Below are 22,117 nucleotides of genomic sequence, written 5' to 3' on the forward strand. Positions count from 1 at the left end.
GTTGGCCCCACCTTGAGGTACATGCAAGGTGGTCATTACCTGTTGCCCCTCCTCCCACCACCACTTGTCCTGGGAAGTGGGCATTGCCTCCTGGGTGAAGCAACTTGATCAGCAGAGGGCAATGCCCCAGAGAAGGGGCACTTGTGAGCTGTTGGCTGTCCACACTCCCAGCAGCTGCAGTGTTAGCATATGGATCAGGAGAGGGACTGAGTGGACATGATGGGCACTGAGTGGAAATGATGGCCATGTGGCTGGTTTCTAGTTCAGGGTTTGCTTCCAGGCTTCTCCAGACAATGCCACCAGTCAGCAGAAGCGAGACTTTCAGTCTGAGATCTTGCTTTCCACCATGGAAATATTTCACTTGATGAGTGGAGGTCATGCATCGATGCTGAGAGGTAAGTGCGGGTGGATGACTTATTCCTCCTGGTTTTTTGTTTTTTTTTTAATTAATTAATTAATTTATTTTTATTAGTTGGAGGCTAATTACTTCACAACATTTCAGTGGGTTTTGTCATACATTGATATGAATCAGCCATAGATTTACACGATGACACAAAGTTGCTGACAGCTGAGGAAGAAGCCACCTCCTGCCAACTGCTGACCCCAGAACCCTAGAGGAAGACTAGGCTGCAGGACTGTGGATGCTTTAGGAACCACAGGAAACTGCCCTCCACCTGTCTGCAATAAGAGCTCAGTGACTCTGCCCGGAGACCCGTGGAATGGCCTTCTTACTACTTTCCATGTCACCCCTGCCATTCCTGATTCAATCAGAGACAGAAAGCCCTGTCCTCTGAGCTAACATCAGTTATCCTCTAGCTTCAGTATAAAATTTTCTTCTTATGAGGGGAGTCAAAATGTCCACCTGAATTGAACATTCTTTTGCTCCCCTATGCCTGGGCATAGTAAACAATTCTTAAATGAATGAACTTGGATGAAGATGCTGCCATTGCCCCAAAGAAGTTCAGACTGAAACTTCATTCAGAACATTTGGGTCTGGGGCAGCTATAACTTCCCAACAAGACTGTACGAAAGTTCTTTCTGTGGTTCCTGAGCCGTGGAATCCTTAGTGACATGACTGGTATCCTGGATTCCTCTTGCCCCACAGTGAGGAAGCCCTGACTTTTGGTTTTCTGGGCTATCTGAGTATGGTAAGGTAGTGGAGTGATTAAAAGTGTAAGCTTGGTAGCCCAGTCCTGAGTGTGGCTCTATGACTGGACGGTGGCGTTACTCCAGCCAGAGGCTGGACCATGTGAGTGCGGAGGACAGTCGTGGGTAACTTAGAGGGTTGTTAATGAGGATTAACTGAGATGCTTGCATCCATATCTGAGCACAACATGTGCTGTGTTGGTGAGCACAGATGGGTGATCTGATCCTATACCTTCATCCTCTTCCCTACATAACGTCAGGGACTTGGGTCACCATGACAGCCTTCCCACTACCTATGCCTTAAATTCCCATCCACTCTTCTTCCAAATGGTCACTGGAAGATGTGCTGCTCCTCACTTGCTTCCTCCCACTTGGTTCATATCACTGATTGTTCAATATCTCTCTGCATAAACATGTATTCATTGGGTACCTACAGTGTATAAGATCCTGTTTTTGAAGCAACGGTTATACAGATTACAATGAGATGTACAGAGGTTAAGATGTGGCTGGTTTCCAAGAGGAGCTTGGAGACTGTTGTACAAAGAAGGCAATTCAGACTGCTGATTTCTCAGCCTTGGTCTGTCACCCTCTCCCACCCTCCAGGCAGTAGAGAGCCTCAGCCGAATGCAGAAGCTGCTGCTGCTCCTTCACTTGCCAACATCTCCCACTTCATCCAGAAGCTGGTGGAGAAGCTGTACAGTGGAATGTTCTCAGCAGATCCCAGACACATCCTTCTCTTTATCACGGAGCACATCATGGTGGTAAGAACCTGACATTGGCCATGGTGGTAAGGTGCCTGCTGAGGAGGTGTCTGTATAACACACTGCTGATTGCTGGCCACTTGGTCCAGACTGACCTGCTGTCCTTCCTGGAAACAGAATCTGAGATGGGTGGGAGGAAGTCCGAGGACCTTTATCACCCAGGTAACACTTAGTGGCTGTTGAGCACCCTGCAGTGTTCCCACCTTGGACCACCTGAGATACACCTCAGTGACCGGGGCCACAGCCTGCCACACACGCACCTCAGCTCTGTCCCCTCCCAGACTCTGCACGCCCGCTTTGGGTTTTTATTGTGAATGTTAGTTTAATCTTTGTTGTTATTGTTGTTCAGTTGGTAAGTCATGTCTGACTCTTTGCGACCCCATGGACTGTAGTGTACCAGGCTCCTCTGTCCTCCACTATCTCCCAGAGTTTGCTCAAATTCACGTCCATTGAGACGATGATGCTATCTAACCAGCTCATCCTGTCTCCCCTTTCTCCTTTAACCTTCAGTCTTTCCCATCATCAGGGTCTTTTTCAATTAGTTAGCTCTTCACATCAGGTGGCCAAAGTATTGGATTTCAGCCTAATTATTGTTATTCCTCATCAACAAACGGTCAAAAAGGTCTTTACGGCCAAAAGTTCTATTTCATTTTCTTCTATAAAATCCACTTCTGTTTGTCATATTTGGGCCTTCCTGAAATTGAAGCCAGAGTCTGTTTTTATCTGGTCATATTTTTCTTGCATGTGCTCTCTCTCTCTAGATCTACATACATATCCACACATGTCAATGCATGCCTGCAAATACATGCTTATATGTAAATCTGTGTGTGTGCACGCATGTGTACACATTCTTTATTGTATGTGTGTACACATGCATACACACAGATTAATAAAATCTCAGAATGCCAGAGTTGAACTCTGTTTTGGTCCTTGCTGCTTCCCATTTCATTCTGGAAACCTTTCCTGACAAGTGGCCATTCACTTTTTTGTGAGGCGCTGTCTGTGGTACAAGGGGGTTCAAGGCAGCAGGACGCCTGTGATGGTTGGAGAACGCTTTCTCTTACAAGCTGAGATCTACCTCCAGAAGCTGTGCCCACAGCTCCCGGTGTGCTCCCTGCAGCAGGATCCAGGGAAGCCCCTCTCCTTCCTCTTCACGCCTTGTAGAGACAGTGACACCAGCTCCCCCAGCACTTCTGTCGTGGAGGCACCTGCATACTCCAGGACAGGGCCTTGGCTCAGTTCCTCGGGTGGTATTCAGTCTGGCTGATGCACAGTTCTAGGCAACCTGAAAAGAAGATATTCAGAGGCTTCTTCAAAAATAACTCCAAGAAGGGAGAAATATCCCTTGTCAGCTCCAAGCGGATTAAAATCAGATTATTGGGAGGTTGTGTCGAGAATGAGAGTAGCCACCAAGTTCCTATCTTAGTGAGTTTGGGTTCCTATTACGGAATGCCTTAGACTGGGGAACTTAGCAGCAAACGTTTATTTCTCAGAGTTATAGAGGTTGGGAAGTCCAAGATCAAAGTGCCAGCTGATCTGGTGTCCTCCTGAGGGCTCTTTTTCTGGTTTTAGAGATGGTCTCATTGCACCCTCAACATGCTAGAGAGAGAGAGAGAGCATGCAAGCTCACCTGTTTCTTCCTATAAGGGCGTTAATCCCACCCTGAAGGCTCCATCCTCATGATCTAATTACCTCCAAGAGATCCCATCTCTAAATACATCACATTCCATCTCTGAATACATCACATTACAATACTAGAGTTTCAACATATGAATTTGGGGGTGATACTAACGTTTAATCCATAGCAGCTCCCTGGTGATCAAAGCAAATACTCAGAGCTAATAGCAAAGAGTTGCTGCCTCCTGGGGCTGATGTGTGTTCAGCAGGGTGCCAGGCCCCAGGACTCTCACTGCCCACATCTACCACCCTTCTCTCCCACTCACCACCTGTGACTCTCACAACTCTTAACCTCACTTTGAAAGATGTGACCCATATTTCAAAGGAGGAGAGGATGATGTAGAGGAGGAGAGGATGATGATAAAAACATGAGCTGCAAATCCAGCATATTTAAATAACACTTAATTAGTATAAAACTTGCATTACCTATGAAATTTGAAGAGAGCAATCTAAAAGTAACAAATGACCCTTCTAATCTACTAAAAAGTTTTGCACATAGCATTTGTTCTATGGATTCTTTTCAACAAAGTCAAACAGATGGATGGCTTCAATGTTCAGACCAGAAATCAGGACGTTCTGCCTTAACCCTCTAAAACCTCTCACATACTGAAGTCCATGGATATTTGAGTGCACATGTCCTTTAGAAGATACAGTGGTTAAGAGGATGACTCAAGTGTTTGGTATAGGTTTTACTCTTGCTGACCACCTATCTCTCCCATCCCTCAAACTCTCAGCCTTTTTATCCCTAAAGTGTGATAATCTTAGTGTCTACTTCATGATGTTGTTATGATGTTTAAATGAAGCAATATATGTACACATATGCAAACAAATGCAAAAATACTTAGCATGGTAACTGGGATAGCATAACAATCTATGCCTGACAACAAGTATTGATAGTTAATAATGTGTTTTTAACACTAGATGCTATTAGTAGCTCGTTCTTGTATATGGAATGTCAACTGTGTTACGTTGGTAACACAGAAATCTCTGGTCCCCATGTCTGCTTTACATAATTTGACCATGGTAAACTTTTAATTTTTTATACCAATTTTGGTGAACTTAAATGTTTGAATTCCCTTTATTGGTCATCCACTTAAATAGAAGATCCAAGGTAGAGGAAGTAGTCCTTTTTTGATTTTAGAAATGTCACGTTTTGAAATACAGAAAAGAATCTGAGATTGTATCATTTTCCTGATTAACTGGGTTGGTATCTAAACTTCAAAGTGTTCCCAAGTATGTGTGTGTATGTGTGTTTATTTTGTGACACAGGTCATCGAGAATGCCTCTTCTCAGAAGGACACTGTCATCAGTGCTCTGTACAGCAGTTTAAATAAAGTTATTCTTTATAGCCTCTCCAAGCCCCACCAGTCCCTCTCCGAATGCCTCAGCCTTCTCAGCATCCTGGACTTTCTTCAGGAACACTGGGACATTGTGTTTGCCACCTATAATTCCAACGCCAGCTTCCTCATGTGCCTCATGCATTGTCTTCTGCTGCTCAGTGCTAGAAGGTTAGAGCTGCTCCCCTCAAATCCCTCTATGTGGCAAAGAGACCTCCAAAACCCAAAAGAACTTTATCCTAGAAATTTCAATAATGGGCATTCTCATACACTGGTATTTTTTCATATCCTTGTTTCTCATTTTTGGTTCAATCCACAAACATGTTCTGTCTCTTCTGCTTGGTTGGGTGATGGGCCCAGAGAAGAGGGTACTTGGACATGAACACCCCCAGGAAATCTGGAGCACGTGGCCCATATGGAACCTAAGATGTGAACCGCTGCACCCTACTTAGAACCAGCTATATGACGTGTGGGTTTTCATCAGAATATAAATACAGGGTTCTTGTTCAAAAATTACTAAGAATTTCAAGATTGCAACAGCAGAGCCCAAGCATGGGACCCTTCTGAGTGAGGCCCATACACAATTGCATGAGTCACAGGCCCATGAAGCTGGCCCTGGCCCCATTCCACAAGGAATGAGATTAGTGCCAAGTAAAGGCAGATTTCAATGTTTCAGGAGTCTGCAAAAAGAAATGACCACTTCTCATAATGGGAAAACCAAGAGAGGGTGGAGGGGGCCTGTTGGGAGCATAGATGGGATTTAATAAGATAGAAATAAAAAGACAGCTTTTTTAATTATTATTTTCCAGAATGCTTCTATAAAATATCTGTCATGGAAATTGTCGTAGATGCTTGCTCTAACTTGATTAGACAAGTTTAATTTTTTTTCTTTTTTCATGTTGATGTGTACTGAGTTTGCAGGATAATTATTTGTAACAAAGAACAGTGAAATGATCCCAAAGAAACTGGAGTTCATGATGAATAATCTCTTCTCTACTAGTTATCCAGAAGGATTTGGATTGGAACCCAAGCCTAGAATGACTCCTTATCATCAAGTCTTTCTTTCTCCAAATGAAGAAACAAGAGAAAAAAGAGGGGAAGAATTCCCAAGCTTGAGCGATGGTACATTTTATTTGTTGTTTGTGGAGGAGTAGATGGATAGTGGTAATGGCTAGGGCTGCATTTTTCATTTTTTTCCCCCTAAGACAAGGGAGCAAATACTATGAAGAAGATTCTTTAAAGCCAGAAGAGGTCCTAGAACAGTGTAATAATATAGCAAGGTAACGTGGTATAGAATAAAATTGGAATGATCTTTGTATACAAGAAATAGAATGGATGGACGTATGTACGGGTGGATAAAGGGAAAGTTCTGTGGACTTGGTGAGACTAAGAACTTGGTATACTATCTAAAGCCTGAGAACTTCACAGTAAGTTGATTTAACTTCTTAGCTGATCTCTTGACTTTTCTTTGGACCACTAGATGTGGAAATGGGTATGCTATCTCACTAGTTCAAGCCATCACCTAGCTGTCTCTCAGCTTTCTACTTTAGAAAATGGGAATGAAATAAAGCAACTCATTACTTTATAAGATATTTGGCTTACTGGATTTTATTCTTGGATTTGATAGCATCAAATCAAGTTACAGGGATTGGCAGTTTGTGGGGGGAGGAAAAGGCAGCCAGATCCCTGTATCTGAGAAATTTCTCCCTCTTGATCCAGAATGCCTCAGCAGACCTTCTTCCGCCACTTTAGCTGGCTGGCTGTGACACTTACCGTGTGATGTCTTGTGATGCCAGGTGGAAGGGACAAGGGCCCTTATTTTCTGGTCAGACCTGTGCCCAAAGCCAGTGCTCAAAAATCTTGTGTGTTTAGAGTTTATGTTGCTACAGTCTTAATTGCAGCATGAATACTTGCATTTTGGGATTTAACTAGCAGAGTGGACCGAACAATGTCCATTTCCCTGGGGTGAGAACAACAAACTATAGAGGCTGGTACTGAAGAGGGAGTCAAGTGACACAAAATCAGAAGACAGACACAGTTAAGAGTAGAAGGTTAGGCGCAGAACAGTTACAACTGGCTGGCTAGATTTATCCATCTCCCTGAAAATCCTGGGCACTGGATGGGTAGGTAATTGGAAGTATGAACAGAGAGGACTGGCTTGGTTCCTGGTCCCCTGGGTACAGTCTTAGGTTCAGTGTGCATCCCCCTGAGGGGCTGACATGAAAGTCAAGGTTGGAAGGAGCTGTTTTTGGGGGGCTATTTTGTTACCTAGAGCTTATACAGGGTATCTCTCTGTTTGGTATCTAACAGAATTGGGGATGGGAGAAATAGGCTCATTGAGCCCATCAATCATGTTTCCCAGCTCTGGACATGTGAGGCAGGCAGGACTTGATGGTGGTGATGGGGGAGAGGCCAGGTCACAAGGATGTTGGTAGCTATTGTCCTTGTCCTATGGCTCTACATACTGACCCCTTTCTGGCTGGAGCTTGCAAAGCTGAGATGATGTCCAAGAAAGATGCACATAAAAGGAACATGATATGCCATCTTCTGACTTTCTCTGTGGGAAGCACTGAGGCTGCTCTGATTGTGTGATGTACTCTCTCCATTAGTTCAGCACAATATCCAGAAGACTGTACGGACTCTCTGGCAGCAGCTCGTGGCACAGAGGCGGCAGGAACTGGAGGATACCTTCAAGATTGATCTTTCTGTGAAACCTGGAGAGAGTGAAGTGAAGATTGAGGAGATCACCCCACTCTGGGAAGAGACAATGCTCAAGGCCTGGCAGCATTACCTAGGTCTCTGTCTACTTGGCTTCAGGGAACAGAACTTCTGAGTCTCAAAGAGCCAGGCTCCCCCAGAGTTCCACTCAGGGCCCAGAGCCTTTTATACCACACCTTCTCTCTCATCCCTTTGGTGGGTGGGATTTACATCACTGAAGCCTCATAAGTCTTTGCTCAAAGAACTAATGCTGCTTTGCATCTCAGATGAAAGGAAGGCCAGAGGTGCCAACCAAGCAAGCAGACTCTAGTAATCTCTTAGAGGAAAGGGCCACACGTTGGAGCTCTAGCTTGGACTCTGTGGTTTAGGGCTTTAGGTCCTGCCCTGATAGTCACATATCCAGTTTGAAACCTTGTGCCAAGTCATGCAGTGACCTGGAGTCTCAGGTTTTTCAAGTTCCAAGTAAAAGTCTTCATCCCAAAGATATTAACATCTTTTGCATTCTATAAGCGACTCAACATTTTTACTCTCATATTAGTCAATGCCATTGTAGGAATGGTGTCTTAAGTTTCATTTTAAAGAGGTCATTACTCACAAGTTATGACTCACATACTTGTTTTTAAGTTTCTCAGCATCAAAAAATTCATAATGATTCAAACTTGTAGGCTAGGTTGTTTCCCTTATTGGAGACAGGCACACTGGGCTTGTGCCCCTGGATGGCCCTTTGAAAGCCAAGCAAGCTATAGAAATCATGTGTGTCTCCCTCTTAACTTCAGCTCTGATGTCTTTGCTTCTCTATCATCAGCATCTGAAAAGAAGTCACTGGCCAGTCGCTCAAACGTTGGACACCATGGCAAAGTTTCTTCATGGAGTGGAAGCTTGTCCTCAGCCATGAGGCTGATGCCTGGGCGGCAGACCAAAGACCCTGAGTGCAAAGCAGAGGTGAGCCCAGATCCCTTTGCCTTAGACATTTGCTTCAAATACCCGTGTGTCATGTCTTCTCTCTCTCTCTTGTCACCGGATATGATCTGCTTCCGTGTTCTTCCAAACATTCAAGGGTAATGCATGTGGCTTCCCAGTAGAGGCTACATCTAAGGGAGTCAGGTCTTAGGTTAGCTTTAGCTGGAAGTTAATATGGGCTCCACTTGAGTGCCAAGAGCAGCTGTTCCTTAAGGCATTAAAACACAAACCAATCCTCGTGCCCATTTTCTTGGAGTCAGGTGTACTACAAGAGCCCTAACCCACAGCTCAGCAGGAGCTGGGTGTGTGAGCACAGCAAAGGGGGAAAGAATAGCTGGTGCCATTTTTGGGAGACATGGTGGTAGGTCCTCTTGACCATGTGGGGATGAGCCATTGGGGTTTTCTAATCCATGTCTCAAAAACTGCATAGCAAACCAACCTAAAACTCAATAATAGTGACATGATTTTGTGTATGTGTGTGTGATTGTGCATGCTGTGGTAAGGAATCTGGAGCACAGTAGGAGTTAGGGGTGTCTCTACTCCATGATGGCCTTAGGTGAGATCATGGGAAAACTCACTTACACATCTGGGGTTTGCTGCTGGCTCTGGCTGAGACTGTTGACCAGAACACCTACACATGACTTCTTCATGCCTCTTAAGCTTCCTTACTACCTAGTGGTTGAGTTTTACATTTCCATAGTGAGGGTGAGGAAGAGAGAGAAAAATGGAAAAAGGGAGAGAGAAAGGTGGAGGCCCCATTGCCTTTCATTACCCAGCTTTGGAAGCTATGTAACATCACCTCTGCAGCAGTCGTTTTTGGTCCAGACAAGCTCAAAACTCTTCCCAGATTCATGGGGAAGGCAAAAGACTCTACCTCCTGGTAGGGAGGTGGCAAGGTTCTGCAAGAGCACATCGTATTGGAAATAATGCCGAGGCTCTCCTTGGAGAACACAATCTGTCATATATTCTAATGCTGGGGTCACTGACTTACCTTCAGAGGCAGAAGGTAGTCCTTCAGTAGTCATAGCCTTAGGATCAAGAGACCTTTGGAAATTCACTTAACTCCTCTGAGTCATTTATCTCCTGACCTCCACAGTGGGACAAATACCTGTGGGAAACTGTGAGAAGGGACTCCCCAGGAAGTGGGGTAGATGGTTGGCAGATACATGACCCAATTCGAACTCTGCCCATATAACTTTGGAGAGTGAGGTTGGCTCCATATGCTCTGTGCTCAGAATCTAGGCCCTGCTGTCACCACGGGTCTTGTTGTCCACTCTGGTCAATGCATGATGGGGAGGGCGCCATCGTTGGATGCTGGGAGAAGAGAGGAATGAGGGGCTGCCTGCAAGTGCCCAGACCTCCTGGGGAAGGGGAGCTTCTTCTTTCCAAGCTTCAGAAACAGTAGACTTCAGGACAAGCAGAGAAAACCCAAGATGGAAAGGAAGACAGAAAATGAAATTGACTAGGCTGGCTGGGCCCACGGTGTTCAGAGCTGAAGGCAGGCTGTGTCCTCAGTGAATTGGCTTGTGGAAGACACTGCTCATTATATTTGTCTACAGACTTACTGGCTGACTGAGTGAGTGAATAACTGAGGTTTCTGTGCCAGCTACATCACACAACTATTTTTAGTCTCATTTTATAGATGTGTGATAAAATCTAAAAAAAAAAAAAAAAAAAAAGTCAAGGGCTTTGCAGCCAGGAAGTGGCAGAGTGGAAATAGGATCTTCATTCATAGTCTCTGCACTGCTGAGCACACACTTAGACAACTTCGTAACCTCTCAGAGCTTTGATTCCTGAACTTCAAACCAGAAATGTGCTCTGCTTACATTAGACTATGTGGAAGCACTCGGAATGTGTAAGTGCTTTAGAAATAGAACAGTTTACAAAATTCCAGTTTACTTTATAGCTCAAGGTGAAGACCATCCCACACATGGCTCAGCTGCCCCAATCTTGGAAGCAGGAACATCCCTCCTTGTGCCCAAGCACTTGCTCCTGACCAGTGTCATTTGTAGCAGGAAGGGTCCAGCCCCTCTTCCCTGGGCTTTTCTGAAGCTTCTAAGTCCTTGACCAAGTTAATTGGTCATTGTCCCCAGGAGGACAGGTTAGTCTGGCTGGACAGCTTGGGAAGTGACAACTGGGATTCTGAGTGTTCACATGTATTTTATGGGAACCCCTGCACTACTGATACTGTCTCTTGCCAGGTCGCTGTCACTGGCACAGTTTAGTAGCTCTGAGTCCTAGGGAGGTCTGTTGAGAAACAGCACATCTGAAAGAAGCTTGAGTAGACAACAATGTTTGGAGCCATGTCGGTTTACAGATGATTTGTATAGTAGCAGTTTGTTCTTGACTCACATTGAGAGATCTGGAAGAAAGAATATTTGAAGTTGGCTTTGTCTTTGGTGAAGGCAAACTGCTGAAGATGTCTTCTACAGCAGTTGAGGTCTCATCCATCCATTCATTCACTCCACAAATTTTTATTGAGTGCTTATTCAGTCCTCTGCTCTAAGTACTGAGATTACAGAAGGAAAAACCAGCATATTTTCTGCTTCCAAGGAGACTGCATTCTAGGAGGTGAAGATAGACAATAAACAGATAAAGAAGTTTGTAATGTTGGGGTGCTAATTGCAACATGGCAAAATGGAGCAGTAACTGGGATGGGGTGAAGAGAGAGGTGCTGGGCCACTTAGATGGAAGTGGCCAGAAGTCTTCTCTGGGAGGGAGGTGTGAGAGCAGAGAAATAAGGAAGGATAGGAGCCTTGTGACTCTGGGAAAGAATGGTCAGGCAGGGAGGGCCACCGGGCACAGGCACCAAGGCAGGAGTGTGTTGGAGGTCCTAGGACAGCAGAGGCCAGTGTGGCTGGACGGCAGTGGGGGCCAGACAGCCTCAGGGTACGTGTCCCTCAGCTGTTAGCACCAGGAAGGACTGTGCTTTTCTGCAGTGACTTATAAAAAGGAGAACTTCTGACACCATTATGTTTTCCTCTTTCATTTGGGCACTTGGAAGCCAGAGAGATAAGGGTGGCCCAACTTGGGTAACCGCACATGTCCAGTGGGATAAATTTTTGCAGACACGTGTACAAGCACACATGTGTTTGCACACACTTCTTCCTTCTTGGTTGAACCCCGTTTTACCTCCAGCCTATCTTTTCTATAGCTTACTCTGTCTTGTGGAATTTTAAAAGACAAATCATTTTTGAAACAAAGTGGACCATGCTTTAATTTAAAAAGAGTAACTGCATCTTTGCTGAGCAGCATCTCCTACCAGTAACTCAGTCTGGGATGGGTACAGTGCCTGGCAGTACATAGAATGTTCTTAAAGAATGTGTAGGGAGCTGCCCAGGGCTCTCCCTTCTTTCTGTGGGAAGAAACTCACCAGCCTATAGAGCCCGCATCCGTCACTCATCCACGCTAGATGCCTTTGTAGCTAACAGAAGGCACAACTTCTCAGGTACATATGTACACTGTGATGTCATAGGATAAGAGCACAACTATTTGCCCTGGGGTCTGTTTAATTATTTTTAAAAATTAATTTTGATTATTACAGCTGATTACACCTCAGTGAGCAATGTAATTGATATTTTCTAATGTATCCCAAGGAACATTTTGTACAACACGTTTTTTGTTGTTGAAGGTTAAAGACTCCGTTATTGGTTTTTCCCTAAATATGCCCACATCATTAGTCCCTCCAGTGAGAAGGTCGCCATCTGGAAAAAGCAGCATGGAGACATTATTCAGGCACAAGTGCATGAAATTGGTGTTTCTGCATCTTTTGTCTCTCTTCTGGAAAGAAGAGGCTTGTAATTAAAGGAGTTGGTTTTGGAGGAAACATTATTCATTTGGTGTTATTCCTTATCATGTCAGCAGCTGACAGCTCTATAGCACTGATAAATTGTTTCTTGGAGGGAGACACATAATGTACGATTCCCGATGCCTTTTACCTAGCTTCATTTTCAGTAGAAAATGCTTTCTTCTTGGCAGGTGAGCTGAACTTTGAGGCAAGACTGATATGATAGATGGTATTTCTTCTTTTTCTCCCCCTGACCTCCATCACAGTCCCTTCTGGGATCAGAGTGTGAAGTCATGGTCTCTACCAGGGTGAAGACTGTGGGCGTAAGTGTATTGGACAGAAGTTGGGACCCTGGGCTCCCTTGAGGTCACCAAAGGCCAACTAAGGGTGTCCAGGAAGTCACTTTATTATGCCTCTTTCAGCTTGGAGATATCCAGAGGGCACACTCTGGCCAGCCATCCCTCTTCACAGCAGTGGGAGTGACTTTGGTCACCTGCTTAGCTTCAGGCTTTCTTCGTTAAAAATAGTTTGGAAAAGCACCAACAACCAATGTTGGTTTCCTAGTTTTGGCAGACACACCTTGTTATGGCAAACTAAGTGAGGGGTTGACAGGGATTCTGTGTACTATCTTTACTACTTTTCTGTGGATCCAAAATTATTCCAAAACATAAAGTATACCATCTTCTGGTTGTTTTTTTTTAAGCATCAGCAAAGAGAAAGTGGGCTCATTGAACATGGAAGCTGGAAGTCAGGTGGGAAGGGGTTGTGAGGATGAGTGGATGTGAGGAGGGGGATAGTCATGGCAGCTGCAGATGGCAGGATGGGCATGGAGGCAGATCAGGGGGGCACTGGGGGTTAAGCAGGGGAATGGCATATTTCTCTTTGTATAGGTTATGTTGGCGTTTAGGACCCTTGGAAGAAGGGACAAGCTGGGGCTGTAGCATTGTTCACATGGGAGATGTTGGAGGCTGCAGCGGCAGTGGTTGGAGCAGTGGAAACCAAAGAACACACAAGGGAAATTGTTTACCATGACTGGGATTAGCAAAACAAAATAAAGGGCCACCAAAGACGGGTCCTAGCTCCAGGCCTCTTAAATCATGCCATGAGAATGGAGTGTACCCACGAGTGGAGGTGTGGGAGGTGTGTGATTCAGATATTTTCTGGGGCTCTGCGGAGGAGGGGAAGGAACAAACCAGGGGACCAGCAGGTGGATGTTGGGGGCCAATTCTATCCCATAAGGAGGTGGGAGCCTCTCAGGGTGGACATAGGCCCCTGACCTGTGTCTTGTTCAGCAAAGCACGAGCTGGATTTCACCCCACTGTCCTCCTGTGATTAACTGTACCCGGGTGGACAGATGTCCCATGCAGGGGCCACATACAACTCACCTGAGCAAACTTAGAAGGGTTATAGTGGAGCAAAAAGGTGGAAAAGAGCTGGTCTTGTGTCTGGCACATTTCCCTCATTTTAGTGATAGCTGAGCAAGTTTTCAGCTGCTGTTTTCAAAGTCTTATATTAGAATGTTGACTTGACCCATGGAGGGAAGCTAAGGCCCTATTAGAATTAGCAGAAAAGGATGAGGACTCCCTGAAAGCCAGAGAAGGGCACACTGCAGTAGCTAAAACACCAAAGACAAGTTTTTCTCAAGGATTTTAGGTCTGCCCTGGCAAGGACACAAACGCACTAAGCGTTTACTCCAAGGTCCCGTGAGGTCTTCTAACGACCGCCCTGTGGGTGAGCCGCTGCCCACCTAGACACACCAGAGTTGCCTGCAAAACGAGCAGTGCCCAAGCCTGGGGGCCTTGATGGTCTCTGAGACTGGTCACTTGTGTGAATAGGATGACCATGGTCCTGCCGCTAGCTACTTCTCTGAATGTGTGGCCAGGTCCACTACATCCTATCCCCGGCCATGGAGCAGCCCTGCCCCTGGTGGAAGAGGAGGTGCTGGCTGAGACCAGCAATGGGGTGATAGCTCTACTAAAAGCAGTCTTGACTCAGGTCCCTAGCAAGGAAAATGACATTTGTGACCGTCCATTCTGTGAATGTTACCCATTTCCCTTCTTAAAAACCACTGTGGAAAATTTTCAAACAGATATATAAGTAGAGAAAATAAAAAATGAATCCACATGTATCTATTCATCGCTTAACTTCCACAGTTTTCAATTCCTGGCCAATCTTGTCTCTTCACTATCCCCACTCACTTTCTCCCTCTGCCCAGAATAATTCTGAAGCAACCTCCCAGACATCATATCATTTCGTGTGTAAATATTCCTTTATACTTATTTTCTCCTTAAAGAAATCATGATGCCCAAATTAAAACTGCAGAAAAAGAAGGAAGAGTACAGAATGGAAGGCTTGAGTAGTCACTCTGGGAGTGATCAAGCCACTCTCTGTCTTGCTTTCTGCCTTGTTTGCATTTGTCTCCTGCTGCTGAGAGATTTCGGTCTTGTTAGTGCTGTGAGCCTCTGAGAACCCCACTCCCCATTTCAGGAAGGAGAGTGAGGTCTGACGGGACACAACGTTTTTCCGGTTTAGTGTTTTGCTCCTTCATGTCCGGGGGTGAGCAGCCCTTGAGGTTGAAGCCTCAGATTTCACTCACTTGGGAAAATGTATCATAAGTCAGGAGCGCCCCAGTGCTGGGAAGAACTTTTTGATAATAGCAAAGAATGGGGTTTGAAATGATGGAGAAGTTAAGTGGTGGAGTCCGGGGGACCAACCAAGGAAGTCAAAAAGCAACGATGAAATTGGAAGTTAGAATTCCCAGAGATGTTCTACTGTAAATTAATAATGTCATAGTCTGTGGGCAGGTTGGAAAAGAATTTCCAGACACAGAGTATTTCAGAAAGAGTGAGTTTATTAAGAACAAAGACCAGAGATAAAGAGGGCGCTGCAAGCATAGCGGGCAGACCTTCTAACAGACCAGGGAGAGCCGACTGTTAGAACAGCAGGCCGGCTCAAGGGAGAGCTAGCCTATTTTTATAGCCTCAAGACAAAGAAAATTCCTGCTGGAAGGATGTCTTCAGGTGATTGGTTAGGGTTTTTACCTAATATGGAGTCAGGGAGCTGGATGGTTTAGATCCGGCGGCGGGGGGGGGGGGGGGGGGGGGGGGGGGGGGGCGTTCATGGCAACGGTTGCTATGGGGGTTCGGTCAGTTCCTGAGATGACCTTGGTGTGGGGCTCCACATCTGTGTCCTCAGTATGAGGCCCTGCACCTATGACCTTGGTATAAGGCTCCACAAATTGTAGACAAAAATCTTTAAGAAGGAGTGTGCATGTGTGAATGCTCAGTCGCTCAGTCCTGTCCATTCTTTGCGACCTCATGGACCATAGCCCCTCAGACTCCTCTGTCCATGGGATCCTCCAGGCAAGAATACAAGAATGGGTTGCCATTTCCTATTCCAGGGGATCTTCCTGACCCAGGAATCAAACCCATGTCTCCTGTGTCTCCTGCATTGGCAGGTGGGTTCTTTACCACTGCGACACCTAGGAAGCCTTTTAAGAGGGTGTAGGAAATTTAAAAAATCTGAAATTCAGAAAGTTATCATGGGGACCATTTTTACTTAAACTTGTCATAAATTCAACAATAGGTTCATGGGCAGGTGGAAAAGGACTTTTCCAGGAGATGAATGTGCCTTTAAAGAGAGATATTTGGAAGCAGGTAGTCTAAATTTGGCTTCCCAAGTGGTGCTGTGGTAAAGAATCCGCCTGCCAATGCAGGAGACGTAAGAGATGCGGGTTCTATCCCTGGGTCGGGAAGATTCACTGGAGAAGGAAATGGCAACCCATTCCAGTATTCTTGCCTGGAGAATCTCATGGACAGAGGAGCCTGGTGGGCTACGGTCCACAGCATCAGAAAGAGTCAGACACAGCTGAAGTGACTTAACACAGCACAGCTTAAGTTTGAGGGAAAATGAAGACACATGAGGACTTCTGAAAGTGAAGGAGTGAGAGAACCCAGAGATTGGTGAGGTCTTAATAATACATCCTCCTGGTGGGGCAGGAGGGCAGAAAGATAGCCTGTGTCAGCACATCAGTGGAGGAGTGGGCTGGAGAAACGAGCCACTGGAAACCATGGAGAAGAGAAGACCTGCAGACACAGACTTTATGAGCAATCACAGTTGCTCATAAGCCCTGTAGTGCTCGGTAGGGGGAGAAGCCTTGTGAGCCAGTAATTAAATGGGACTCTGTTAGAGGAGTAAAACCACTCAGAAATGAATGAAATGGGTCCAATCCCTGGGTTGGGAAGATCCCCTGGAGTAAGAAATGGCAATCCACTCCAGTATTCTTGCCTGGAAAATTCCATGAGCAGAGGAGCCTGGTGGGCTACAGTCTATGGGGTCGCAAAGCGTTGGACCTGACTGAGGGACTGAGCACACAGCACATATCTTTAAAAAAAGACTTTGAAAAGTGTACATTGCTTCTACTGATGTGAGCGTTGTTACTGAGACCTTCTATTAAATGGAATCTTGGTTTTCTTAATTGTAGTGGGTAAGGCTGCCAGTGTGACACTTTCTCCTGATGCTTTGCTCAAGATAACTGACCCTAAAAATAATGCCACCCTCCCCAGCCTGGTCTTAGAGCTCTTCATGCTGTGTCTAGACTAGAATCACTTGCAGAAAGGACCTCTATTAAGCTCTGGCTGTGGTAGTATTCAGGGACAAGAAAAAGAAAAATGGTGAAGTCCAGTATCTTATTGCTTAAATCTCTGAAGTGTCTTATTTCACTTCATCTGAAAGTAAAGTCTGTGTATGATGTATCGTAGCCCTTGGTCAGGCATGCAGATATTCCCACACCACATGCAGAATGGGGTTGCCCAAGGCAGGAAAGCATCCTGGTGATGGAGCTGGGGACACAGCCCTGCAGGCTTATGGAAATTCACCGGGCCAGGGCAACGTGTGTAACGTGTGTGTGTGTGTATGTGTGTGTTTGAGGATTAGCCCTTTAGATTTTCTTCTAGTGGTCTGGGCACTCAACCAAGACACTCCCTCTCTTAATCTCTCTTCTTGACACACACACATGCACAGGCATTCATGCTCACACAAGTATATACATCCCATTCTTTTTTTTTTTTAATTATTTTATTTTTAAAAATATTGTTTTATTTCACTGCACCAGGTCTTAGGCATCGGCCGAGGGATCTTTGATCTTTCTTGCACCATACAGGTTCTTTAGTTGCAGCATACAAACTCTTAGTTGCAGCATGTGGGATCTACTTCTCCAACCAGGGATTGAACCCAGGCTCCATGCATTGGGCCCTCAGAATCTTAGCCACTGGACCACCGGGGAAGTCCCCACACAACCCATTCTTAAAACAATAGATGTTAGAGCCCACAGGAAGGATATGTTGTGAAACAGAAACTCCATACCACAACTGGCCACAGACTTAGGTTCCAACAACAGGGCTTGAAACAGCAGTCCCATCACCAATACATAGTATCCAGAATGAAGGGGAGGCACCATGTGGGGCTGATGGAAACAGTGGCTTTTCTTTTCACATTTTCAGAGAGGCTTAAATATTACCAGGCTATCATAAGTCCTTGTTACAGGAGTTTGAAAAATAGAAGTAAATGAACAAAGCAAACACTGATACCTTTAATGATGTTTCTTTACCAACTGCATCATTTGTGAGACAGCTTTATCTTCATAATAGAAGGATAATTAACATCACTAATTATCTAATTAAGTTCATTAAGCATCCACCAACAGTGCACCATGAAGTTGACATTATGTTCTACTGTCAACAAATGCTTTTGATTTCTTACGAAGTAATTAAAATGTAAATTAGCATGTGATTATACGCACAGGGGAAGTTTTGAATCAGATATTCATTTTAAAACTGCTTAGAGCAACATAGTTTTTAGGTTTTTTTTGGTCAGTAAAGCAGACATTTTGCTATTAATGGTGTATATTAAAGTTGCCATTTGTTCACTGTTTGAATCATTGCGAGATTACAATGCTGTATGCAGAGCCTTTAGTTGATATATTTGCTACTGTGTTTTGTGTTTTTGTGCATATTTGATCATTTTATTTAGTGTGTGTGTTTGTACCCTTTGTGTTGAACAATATCGCAACTGATTTTTTTTTCTGAAAACTTTCTATTACTTAAATTCTCTAGCTGAGCTTGCTCTTTAAAGGCATTTTAGGTCAACTCTTTCAATGTATTTTTTCCATTTGGAAAATAATCAATGACTTGCTCAGAGCATGTGTCCCTACACACACAGGGAAAAGGGAAGTTGCCCAGATCAGACTTGTGGTCTGGACTTCTTGGTTGCAGATTCACATTTTTCTGCTTTCTGAGGGCAGCCCCTTCGTTTCTGATGAAATGGGCCTGTGGTCATGCTGAATACAGTAACCTTGTTGGATTAGGACCTTTCCTGAAACATCACAGTCTCTAGACGTTTGCTGGAAAAGAGGCTCCCAAGACAGAAGCCACCTTGCCCAAAGCCCCAAAGCTTCTCTTCTTTGAATAATCTTGATGGAACCCTAGAATTCCTGTCCTTTACTAAAGCTTGCAGTTTACTGTGAGCTCTCAGTGCCCATGATACCACATTTGCCATCTTCTCCCATGAAGACACTGGGCCATCTGAGTGTCTAGCTGATGCCATCAGTTTAAGGAGGAGGGAAAGTCTCTTTTCGGGATTCTGAACCTCTTACATTACTTCTTGGATAATTTTTTCCAGGGATGGATTTAGGTGGTGATAGATCCAGACCCCTCAGTTATGTATGTACAAGATTTCAGATAAATGCAGAGAGAAATACAGAGGCCTAAGAGAGACTGCCTCTTGTCCTCTTGAGAGGATCAGTGTCAGAGCTTGGGCATGAGTAGAGCCCAGTGAACCACCAGCTAGTCATCACTGTGGGTGCTGACATCCCTGTAGTCCAAGCGGAGAGAGGCTGATGTCCTGCGGCCTGGGTGGGACAGACATCATTGTTCAGTGACTGGCAGTGGATTGAGGCCAGCCAGACCACAGTGACACCGTGCTGCGAAACTCAGCAGCACAGGGCCAGAGATCCACATAGAGATGGGCATTATTGAAACTGATCCCCAAGCTCTGCTGACAAGCCGTGAGCTGTGGTGTAGTCTATGTTGGCCTGGGAGAAGGGTACCACCTATCCAGAGAGGGCTTCTTTTTCTAATTCATGCAAAGGACACATGCAGTGGCTAGGCTAGCAGAGACCCTGATCTGACCAGGGGATCCTTCTGCAAAAATTGCATGATGGTGACCTTCTCCTAACATGTAGCAAGTACCTACCTCAGCTAGCACATAGAATTTCTCAATCAGCGTTATCGACTGTTTACTCTTAAAACTTAATGTGGTCCACTATATCATGACTTACTAAGAATGCAAAGGCCACAGAATTAAACAATATTTCATACTGACAATAACTTACTCGGTCCCATGGCTGGCTCACGGTCCTGCCTCCTGCTGGTCACTGTAATTGGCGCTAAGGAATGGCTCCATCACCGTGCTCCACAAAAGTGGAGCATATCAAATACAATAAATACTTTATCATATGTAGTTCAACAGCATATGAATTTATTGAAGATATACTAGTCCTCACTAAGAATATAGAGATGAATAACACAGGACCTTACATTTAACAAATCCTTGAAGTCCAGGTATTTATCTCCCTACTAGATTATATCTAAGACGAATTACAGTAGATGCATTTCTGAAAAAAAATGTAGATATGTCAATATTTTATAAATTAACAGATTTGAAATTTGCGTAGGAACTTGGCAACTTGAAAAATCCTGGGTTGAATCCTTTTGAAAACTAAATTCAGTCCTTTACTTTGAAGGCTAATTATACCTAGGTATCTATTTTGAGGTTCAGGTTTTTATAGATTAGATTTCCTAATGTGAGGTATGCCTGCATTCCAGAAACTTTATGTTGTGGTTGGGGTGGGGTAACATCATTACAGGAAAGGCTTTCAACTTTTAAAAATTATGATGTTTGGCTGGGGAAAACACATCTTTTGATTATTTATTCCTCTAAATTTGAATATTTAAAATTTAAGTGTATTCATTGGTGTGGAATGCTTTAGAGTTCATAAGACAGAAATGTCCCAAACTATATAAATGATAAAAAAACGGCAGATGGTCGTGGAGTGGAGAATCAGTCTGGGGCCCTCCCGAGGCACTGCTGCCATCACCACCGCCAGCCCCTCACTCCCAGCTCGGCCGCGAGGCGCCTGCCGCGTGAGTTAGAGCCGCGGTCTCGCCCTGGGACCCATCTATTATGAGAAACCATTTTGGTTAATTAAAAAAGTCTTTCAAAGTCTCAGAACAGGAAGTTCTCAAATTTTCTTCTCATCACTGTTGTCAGTGGGGGTTGGTGCAAACTTGGCTGCAGGCCGTCATGGAAGGAAATGGGCCTGGACGTGGAGGAGGCAGTGGAGACAGCCAGAGAGCGTGGAGTCCAGGCCTGGGAGGTCTCTCAGGGGTTCTTGGACGCTAGAGTATCTACTGGTTTAATTAGGAGTGATAGGAGGAGTAGCTGAGCTTGAGCATCAGATGGATTCTTGCAAATGGTTCCTGACTCATAGACTTCTTTGTCTGGGATCTGGTGTGCGGACTAGGGGCAGACTTGGGAATGCCATAGGTTGTAAGTGGTAATAAAGCTGAGAGGGAAGAGTAGACTCCTGAAAAGGACTCAGCTAGTGCCAAGGCTTGATGGTGGGCATGAGTTCATGTGTTTGAGAACAGAGGGAGAATAAATGGATCACAGAGATTGAATGTGAGACTGGTCCAGGAAGAGGGTGGTAGGGGCCAGCTGTTAAGTGCCATTTCAATTTTCTAGGCATCAGAAAAGACGTCTATGTCTGTGACTCCATCTGCATACGCATCTCTACCACCATCTCTCTCTGATCTACTGAACACTCAGTTCTGATCTGGACATTCCCTCCTTCAACAGTCCATGAACATTCATGGATCTTCTACCATATCCCAGGTCATTGACTTAAGGCCAGAGGGTACTAACAGTAAAAAGTATGTCCCTGACCTTCTAGGTGGGTGAAATAGTTATAGTATTAACAAGCTGAAGTTGAGCTGAGACTTGGAGAAGGAGGAGGAGGATGGAAAGGAGGAGGAAGGATGTGAAGGAAGATTAGTGATGACAGAGGGGCCCCTCCAGGTGCAAAGGAACTGTCGTGGGTCAGCTGCTGCCTTTGTATTATTACTGGAATATCATATCCTGTTTATGTTGATCCCATGTATGTATTTATTTATATTCTGACTCAATCCCCAGAGGATTTATGGTATCTAATGTGATGCATGCAATAAAATGAGGAAATGAGATCAAGAAAAATAAAATTAAAACAAGGAAGTCAATTCCTAGGGAATTAAGATCATAAATATGTAGTCCATAACGACTTACAGTCAAACATCTACAGCATGCCTGAGCTTTCTGGCTGTCATTGTGGAGTGGGAGGCAAGATAGTTTATATATTTATTCCTCTCCCATCAATTATGCTTCTGCCAAGGAGCAGAAGTGCTTGAGAACAGGGACATAGGGAAAACAAAGCAGGTGGTCCCTCCCAGAAGCTTACTGTGCCCCATCCCACCGTCATGGCACCCTCATTGTGAGTTCTTAAAGATCAGGTCTCATCATGTCATGTTCCCGATTAAAAGCCATCATTTGTTCCTACACTGTCCAGAGGAGGCCTCAGACCCATGACCATAGTGCAAGAAGCCTGATCCTCACTATTTTTCTAAGTTTCTTTCCTGTGA

The 22,117-nt window shown here is 44.8% G+C and overlaps 1 protein-coding gene across 5 annotated transcripts in view; it reads left to right on the forward strand.

Annotated features, from left to right (window-relative positions):
* The window catches only part of WDFY4 (WDFY family member 4), a 255,678-nt gene that overhangs the window by 124,273 nt on the left and 109,288 nt on the right, over positions 1-22,117 (forward strand). For all 5 annotated transcript variants that reach the window (XM_061161999.1, XM_061162000.1, XM_061161997.1 and 2 more), the window contains 6 exons: positions 281-395; positions 1,750-1,907; positions 4,854-5,092; positions 5,922-6,043; positions 7,531-7,716; positions 8,445-8,581. In XM_061161999.1, coding sequence (XP_061017982.1) covers positions 281-395; positions 1,750-1,907; positions 4,854-5,092; positions 5,922-6,043; positions 7,531-7,716; positions 8,445-8,581 — 957 coding nt within the window. The remainder of the gene's footprint in view (positions 1-280; positions 396-1,749; positions 1,908-4,853; positions 5,093-5,921; positions 6,044-7,530; positions 7,717-8,444; positions 8,582-22,117) is intronic.

Source organism: Dama dama, chromosome 15 (genome assembly GCF_033118175.1).
Source record: "Dama dama isolate Ldn47 chromosome 15, ASM3311817v1, whole genome shotgun sequence".
Taxonomy (NCBI): Eukaryota; Metazoa; Chordata; class Mammalia; order Artiodactyla; family Cervidae; genus Dama; species Dama dama.